This window comes from Orycteropus afer, unplaced genomic scaffold (genome assembly GCF_000298275.1).
Source record: "Orycteropus afer afer isolate SDZICR_OR568_19922 unplaced genomic scaffold, OryAfe1.0 scaffold00068, whole genome shotgun sequence".
Classification (NCBI taxonomy): Eukaryota; Metazoa; Chordata; class Mammalia; order Tubulidentata; family Orycteropodidae; genus Orycteropus; species Orycteropus afer.
Genome location: NW_006921655.1, coordinates 1069602 through 1076924, shown reverse-complemented (window position 1 = coordinate 1076924; position 7323 = coordinate 1069602). Strand labels below are relative to the sequence as shown.

General features: G+C 52.9%; 1 protein-coding gene across 1 annotated transcript; it reads left to right on the top strand.

The window, feature by feature from the left end:
- Positions 1-1588: 1588 nt before the first annotated feature.
- Positions 1589-3735, top strand: CHAC1 (ChaC glutathione specific gamma-glutamylcyclotransferase 1). The gene is made up of 3 exons (XM_007940430.1): positions 1589-1951; positions 2453-2488; positions 3334-3735. Exons 1-3 carry the CDS (start codon positions 1709-1711, stop codon positions 3733-3735), a joined length of 681 nt encoding a protein of 226 aa, XP_007938621.1. The 5' UTR covers positions 1589-1708.
- Positions 3736-7323: the final 3588 nt, after the last annotated feature.

Genomic DNA, 7323 nt, shown 5'->3' with positions numbered 1-7323 from the left:
TACTGAAAGTTTTTCTCCAGTGACAGCCGCTGCTAACAGTGTAGGTATATGCTTCCAGATTTTTCCTCTTATACAACTAACTATTCAAACCAGACCCACTGCCACCTAGTTGACTAACTCATTGTAACACCTGTTGGGTTTCCCAGGCAGTATTATCTTTACGGAAGAAGATGGCCCATCTTCCTTTCGCGGAGTTTGAACTGCCAACCTTCTGGTTAGCAGTCAAATGCCTTAGGCACTGAGCCACCAGAACGCCTTCTTACACAAATACTAATGAATGTATATATTTTTTATTTATTTTAAAGAAATAGCTTCAAAATATAAACACAGTAAAGCAACATTTTCCTTGGGAAATATATCTTAGACATTTTTTGGCGTGACTATTTGTGAAATGTGCGGATAACGTTTTGTTTAAATATCTAATTAGAATAAAACGAGACGCAGTAGTGCCCATTTTCTTTCCTAGAGGTCTCTCCTCCGACCCGCCAGCAGTCCCTATGAGCCAATCTGTGACATGGAAGTATCTTCTGCCTCTGTTTCCCTTCTCCAACCAGAGGCAGGAGTCGGGGTGTGTGTGTCGGGGAGAAGCCAGGGGAGAAGGCTGGAAGCCATTCAGTCTTTCCGGACTTCAACATGGCTTTCCTTGCCCGCGGCTCCCGGAAGCTCGGTGCTTAAGGACCAACTTGACCATTGATACAAAAGTCTCAAGTCCTATCAGGATGGAGTACTACTGGTCTGGTTTTCCTTTATGGCCTCTCCCTGCAGGTCCGGACACCACTGCCAAAGTGACAGCTCTCCTGTCGGCCATTCCGAACGCTCGGACCGGCTCTTGCCTGAGCCTTAGCTTGGGTTCATGGGGTCCCACCCCTGACCTGGGCGTAGCCCTCACGTGCTCGGGGCGCCCGCAAGCTCCGGCGCCCAGCCTGACTCAGCCTCGTAGCCTGTGCAAGAACTCCTTGCTAGCCTCGTGACTCAGTTTCTCCATTTGCTCATGCGAGCCAGCGGGGTGAGGCACCTGAGCGGAATGCGTAGAGCGCCTCCAACAGTTCCGTGCTCGCAGGCGGGGCCCCAAGGACTGGCTTTTACGCCGCCTAGGGCGCTTCTTCTAGACGCGCCCTCCGCAGGGTGGGGGACTGAGTCCTTGCTGCCTGGGGTTGCAGGAAATCCGCCAGGTGCGTGGTCAAAACAGCTGGGGAGACACCGCTTGAGGCAAGCCTGCCCTAGCTTCTGCAGGGCCCAGGCCATGAAGGGGCTGCGGGTCCGTGTCGGTGCCCGGCTCCTGCCCCCTGCCCGACGCCTGACGCAATCCGAGGAGCCCTTGCTGCATGCCGACACTGGGGAAATCACCCCCGCCGTTGCATCAGTCCTGCCAGGTTTCCTACAGCGTTGGATCCCAACCAATCGGCGGGCGCTCTGAGACCGGGGCGGGCCATTCAGCTACCCACTTAGAGAACGGCGCGGTTAACCGAACAGCAAAACTCTAAGCTCATTGGCTAAAAGGGGATTGGCCCCGCCCCAATCACCGCGGCAGCTGGGCGAGGTGGGCGGGGCCTCCGGCCCGGAGGGTTTAAAGGGCTCTTCGGTGGGGTCCGCTCAGCTGGAGCTACCAAGCGGTGCCAGGCCAGGTGTACGCGTCCGTGGGTTTGTCCGTGCCCTCGCCGGAGACCAGCCCCGGAGGCCGCCCCGGCCCGTCCCTGCGCCCGGCACCATGAAGCAGGAGTCTGTATCCCAGAGCACCCCGCCTGCCTCGCCGCCCCACTCGCCATCCCCGGAGCTCCCCGCGCAGCACCCCCAGGACGACAGCGACCCTCCAGCGCTGTGGATTTTCGGCTACGGTTCCCTGGTGTGGAGGCCTGACTTCGCCTATAGTGACAGCCGTGTGGGCTTCGTGCGTGGCTACAGCCGCCGCTTCTGGCAAGGAGACACCTTCCATCGGGGCAGCGACAAGATGGTGAGCACCAGACCCTGTCCAGAGGAGTGAGGGAGATGGGGGTAGGGTAGTTGGGCCTGGGGGCGCCGGCGCCTTGAAATGCTTGGGGCCCTCTTGGCTGCCATTGACTCTGTGTTGAAGGGAGAAGGTGTAAACCTGTGTCCAGGGTTTCTGGCTTAAATCTGGTGCTAATGGAGGCTGAGTGTGAATCAGTGAGTCATTGTGATGGCTAGAGTCTGTGAACTGGTAGATCACTGTGTTGATGGCTGGAGTCAGTGAACCGGTGGATCAATGTGTTGATGAGTGGTTCTGCTTACCAGTCTGGGCCACGCTGAGTATGTGTCTCTCTTTCTCCTGCATTCATGTACCAGTACCCCCCCACACACACACCTTAAATGGGATGCTAAAAGGTGCTGAGTGGTCCTTTCTGAGGCCTGGGCCAGCAAGGTTGGCAAGTTTCTAGTGTTAATGACAGATGTGATTTCTAACTTGTCTGTTTCAAAATCTTTCTCCTTTCCCTAGCCTGGCCGTGTGGTGACCCTCCTTGAAGACTATGAGGTAAGTGTTTGAGTCAAGAGAAGCATTCTGGGACCCACCCTGGAGCAGACAATTCTTGGACCCTTTGTTCCAGGCTAGATATGATGTCTCTAGGGTAGAAGGGAAAGGCAGTCTAGCTTAGTGCTTCTCTCATGAAACTCGAAAACCAAACCCACTATCATAGAGTCAATTCCAAATCAATGACCATATAAACCAAAAACTAAACTCACTGCCATCGAGCCAATTCCGACTCAGAGTGACCCCCATTGGGTTTCTGAGGTGGTAAATCTTTACGGAAGTAGATTGCCCTGTCTTCCTTCCATGGGGTGGCTGGTGGGTTTGAATCACCAACCCTCTGGTTAGCAGTCAAATGCCACCAGAGCTCCTTAATGACCATATAGGACAGAGTAAAACTGTCCCATAGGGTTTCCAAGGCTGTAAATCTTTACTGTGAATCTTTATCCCATGAAGCAGCACTGACAGGTTCAAACCAGCAACCTTTTGGTTAGCAGCCGAATGCTTTAACCACTGTGCTACCAGAGCTCTCATGAACCTTGTTAAAATGCAGATTTTGACTCAGTAGGATTAGGGAGGGGCTTGATACTCAGCATACCTAAAAGGCTTATGGGTGGTGCTGCCATAAGAGATTCTGCCCTTTGAGTAGAAATTGTCTCCCTTGGGGCTAGACCAGCTTGCCAACCCTTCTTAAAAATGGACAATAAGGGTCTGGTATGTTGCTACTCGATGGATTACCTGCCATCTACCTGCTTCCCTTACAGAGCACAATCCTGGGATGGGGTGTAGTCTTCCTAGGATGCAGGAGGGACCAACAAGGACTGACCCCAGGTGTCTCTGTTTGCTTCTAGGGCTGCACATGGGGCGTGGCATACCAGGTTCAAGGTGAACAGGTAAGCGAGGCCCTGAAGTACCTGAACGTCCGGGAGGCAGTGCTCGGTGGCTATGACACCAAGGAGGTCACCTTCTACCCTCAAGACACTCCTGACCAGCCACTCAAAGCATTGGCTTATGTGGCCACCCCACAGAACCCTGGCTACCTGGGCCCTGCACCTGAGGAGGCCATTGCCACACAGATCTTGGCTTGTCGAGGCTTCTCTGGCCACAACCTGGAGTACTTGCTGCGCCTGGCAGACTTCATGCAGCTCTGTGGGCCTCAGGCACAGGATGAGCACTTGGCAGCTATTGTGGATGCTGTGGGCACCATGCTTCCCTGCTTCTGCCCCACTGAGCAGGCTCTAGCACTGGTCTGAGGCTGTGGGGGTGCCCATGTGGACACTGGGTCAAGGCACACAGATAAGACTTGATACAACTAGGGTCAATGGAGAGTAAGAGGACAAAGTGGGTGGCTGGGGACTTCTCTCCCACCTACCTGCCAGCCTCCAGTTCTCCTGCTTGACACTGACTTAACTATTTGAAATTTAATTTATTGCACCATGTTGGTGTGGTGGGCAGGCTGGGGGGCCTGCCCTGGACACAGGGGCCCTGCTGAGCAGTGGCCCCACCATGGAACCCTGGTACCTGACCAGACACCCCCCATTGCTGCTGCTAACCCCATACCCAGGTGGGGCCCTCCCCAAGGGAGCCTCCAAGAGCCTCTGCTCATCCAGATCAACCATTCCCTAACCCCCTAGTACCACCTTCCTAAGATCCCACTCCACTGAATGATGGACAGCAGGGAGTAAGAAGAGGGGGTGGGGTCTCTCCAAGAACTGAGGCCCTTGCCAGCTCTGCTCAGCCCCTAGCTCCCCAGAACCAAGCTAGATCTGATGTCCAGACACAGCTGTTGAGGCTGAGCCATGGCCTCTTAGCCTTTGACACCGGTACCCTGTCCCTCTGTCTGTCTGTCTGTTTTATTTTTGGGAGTCTTGTCACTGTGGGCCCTGTGCCTTCCAACTGTCTGTTTCATAATATTGTCCATAAACTGATCTCTTACTGTCTGTGTTGTGTTGGAATGTGGTTCTTCAAGGAGAGAGAGGGAATGAGGGAGGTGGTGAAGCCTCTCTTCCTCTACTTTCCTCCTTCTCAGGTGGGGGGACAGCTGGGCAGGCAGGACTACCAGGGTAGACACTCCTGTGGGCACCATTCACATGTAAGTATGTGTGAATAATGCCCCAATGTCATGCAGAATTCAGCCCATGTGGCTGTACTTGCAGCCCTGTAAACAGTAACCAGGCCTGGGACCCTGCATCCAGTCTTCTCCAGCTGTCCTGAGGCGGCTGACAGGCTCAGGGCTCAGACCAGCTGTTGCCTTTTTCTGACAGCTAGATCAGCCCTCTGGTTTCCCTGCTGAAGGAGCATATGGGTTGGGGCAGCAACATTTCTGGTGCAATGCTGACAGCCAATAGCAGAAAGCTGTGGCCTGGAGGACCTACCCGTCCTTTGCCTTAGAAGGTCCATCCAAGCGCTCACTGTCATCTCCTGTGCCTTCTCCATTACCCTGATCTGCCAGGCCTCTTGCTCATACTGGAATGAGCTGTCAGGCTGCTGCTGTTCAAACCCCTCCTCCCGTACTTTCCCCATCTGTCCCTGGCTCCTCCTGCCCTGACCCACAGGGGCAGACCACAGGTCCCAGCTCTCAGCTTGGCCTTTAGCTCCTCAACTGGGATGGTCCCTCAGTGGGCTCAGCCTCTATTCCTGGACCTGTAGAATGTATTAAGGCCGGTTATAGGCTTTAGCAGTGGGAGAACCTGGCTCCAACCTGGTCCCCTCCCTCACTGGCCGAGTGGCTTTGGGAAAAAGTATTCAATCCTCTGGGACAATTGGTGAGTGAAGTGTCCAGGCAACTGTGTTATGTGTTGTTGGCTACTCTTGTAACTGGTGCCCTGGATTGGTCTCAGTGTCCCCAGCAGGGTCAGCTCTAACCAAGTTGGGCAACTGTTGTACCCAGGGAGGGTGCCTGTGGCTGGGTTGTGTGCCCATGTTTTGGTGTCTTGGTCAGCGATGGAAGCAGTGTGGAGTCTAGCCAGGTTCTTCTGGGAACCTGGCTAGAACAACACCACAGAGGAGGCAGTAGGTGACAGGGAGCCCTGGGCACTACCACCTCCTAGGCTTCACGTGCCAGGACAGGGTCACTTGAAGGTCAGTCTGGATGCCCAGACCTGAGTCTGCAGTATATTGAGCACTGAATGGGGTGGGGAGGGTACTGGCCAACTACACATTGGCTCCTGTTCATTCAGCAGGTATTTAATATAAGCCGGGCACTCTTCTAAGCACTGGGGGTACAGCAGTAGAGGAATCCTTTGCCTTACAGAACTTGGAGTCTATAAATTAGTGGTGATGAGTGAATATGAGATGTGCCAGGTTGGGAGGACAGGGTGCTCTGCATACAAGAGGGGCTCCTGGGCCAGAGGGGCTCCTGGGCCAGAGGGGCCCCAGGAAAGGCTTTCTTGTGGAGGGGATGATTAGGTTGACACCTGGAGCATGAGAAGGGGTCTCTGGTGAACGGAGTGGCAAGGAACAGTGTGTGCCTGTGGGGGTGGCAAGGTGTGTGCAGCTAGAACAGAGCAGAGTGAGGGAGGGACCATGGGGCTGGACACATAGTAAGACCACATCCTGCTGGCCAGACTAACGGGCTGTGCTATGGAGGTGGTATTCTAGGTCAGCGGGGAGCCTTCTGTGGATTTTGAGCATGGAAGAGATGTTCATAAAAAGGAACTCTCTGCTGGGGTGGATTGGAGGAGGAAGGCCAAAGATGGGTCAAGGAGAGAGGAAGGTAGCCAGACCTAAGCCAAGGTGTGTCAGTGGGAATGGACAGGTAGATGGATTTGAGAGATTTAGGAGGCCAGTTCTCCAGATTTGGTGGCCGGTTAGATGAGAAGAGTAAGGGAGAAGGTGGTGGTGTTGTTAGGTGCCATCGAGTTATCTCTCACTCATAGTGACCCTATGCACAGCAGAATGAAACACCGCCCGGTCCCGTACCAGCTCCATGATCCTTGCTATACTTGAGCCCATCGCCGCAGCCACTGTGTCAATCCGTCTCATTGTGGGCCTTCCTCTCGTCAACCCTCCACCTTACCAAATATGACATCCTTCTCCAGAGAATGGTCCCTTCTGACCACATGACCAAAGTAGGTGAGATGAAGTCTGGCCATTCTGGCCTCCAAGGAGCATTCCAGCTGTATTTCCTCCTGGACAGATTTGTTAGTTCTTTTAGCAGTCTATGGTATTTTCAGCATTCTTTGCCAGCACCACAACTCAAAAGCATCAACTCATCTTCAGTTTTCCTTATTCATTGTCCAGCTCTCATGTGCGTATGCAGTGACTGAAAATACCGTGGTTTGTGTCAGGCATATCTTAGTCCTCAAGGAGACATCTTTGCTCTTCAGCACCTGGAAGAGGAAGGAGGTCCTTTGTAGCTGATTTGCCTAGCGCTATACATTGTCTGATGTCCTGACTGCTGCTTCCATTGGGGTGGATTGTAGAACCAAGCAATGTGAAGTCTTTGACAACTTCAATCTTTTCTCCATTTATCATGATGCTGCTTATAGGTCCAGTTGTGAGGATTTTTGTTTTCTTTATATTGAGATATAATCCATCCTGTAGACTGTATTCTTTAGTCTTCATCAGTAAGGGCTTCAAGTCATCCTCACTTTCATCAAGCAAAGTTGTGTCATCAGCATATCTCAGGTTGTTAATGATTCTTTCTCCAATCCTGATGTCATGTTCTTCTCCATATAGTCCAGGTTCTTGGACTGTTTGCTCAACATACAGATTGAATAAGTTTGGGGAAAGGATACATCCCTGACACGCTCTCTTCTTGATTTTAAACTATGCAGTGTCCCCTTGTTCTCTTAGAATGATAGTCTCCTGATCTATGTACAGGTTTCTCATGAGTACAA

Excerpts from the sequence above, each read along its gene's own strand:
- CHAC1 (XM_007940430.1), top strand. The coding sequence starts at position 1,709 with ATGAAGCAGGAGTCTGTATCCCAGAGCACCCCGCCTGCCTCGCCGCCC. Across the intron at positions 1,952-2,452 it reads ATCGGGGCAGCGACAAGATG|CCTGGCCGTGTGGTGACCCT; the intron begins GTGAGCACCAGA and ends TCCTTTCCCTAG. Across the intron at positions 2,489-3,333 it reads CCCTCCTTGAAGACTATGAG|GGCTGCACATGGGGCGTGGC; the intron begins GTAAGTGTTTGA and ends GTTTGCTTCTAG.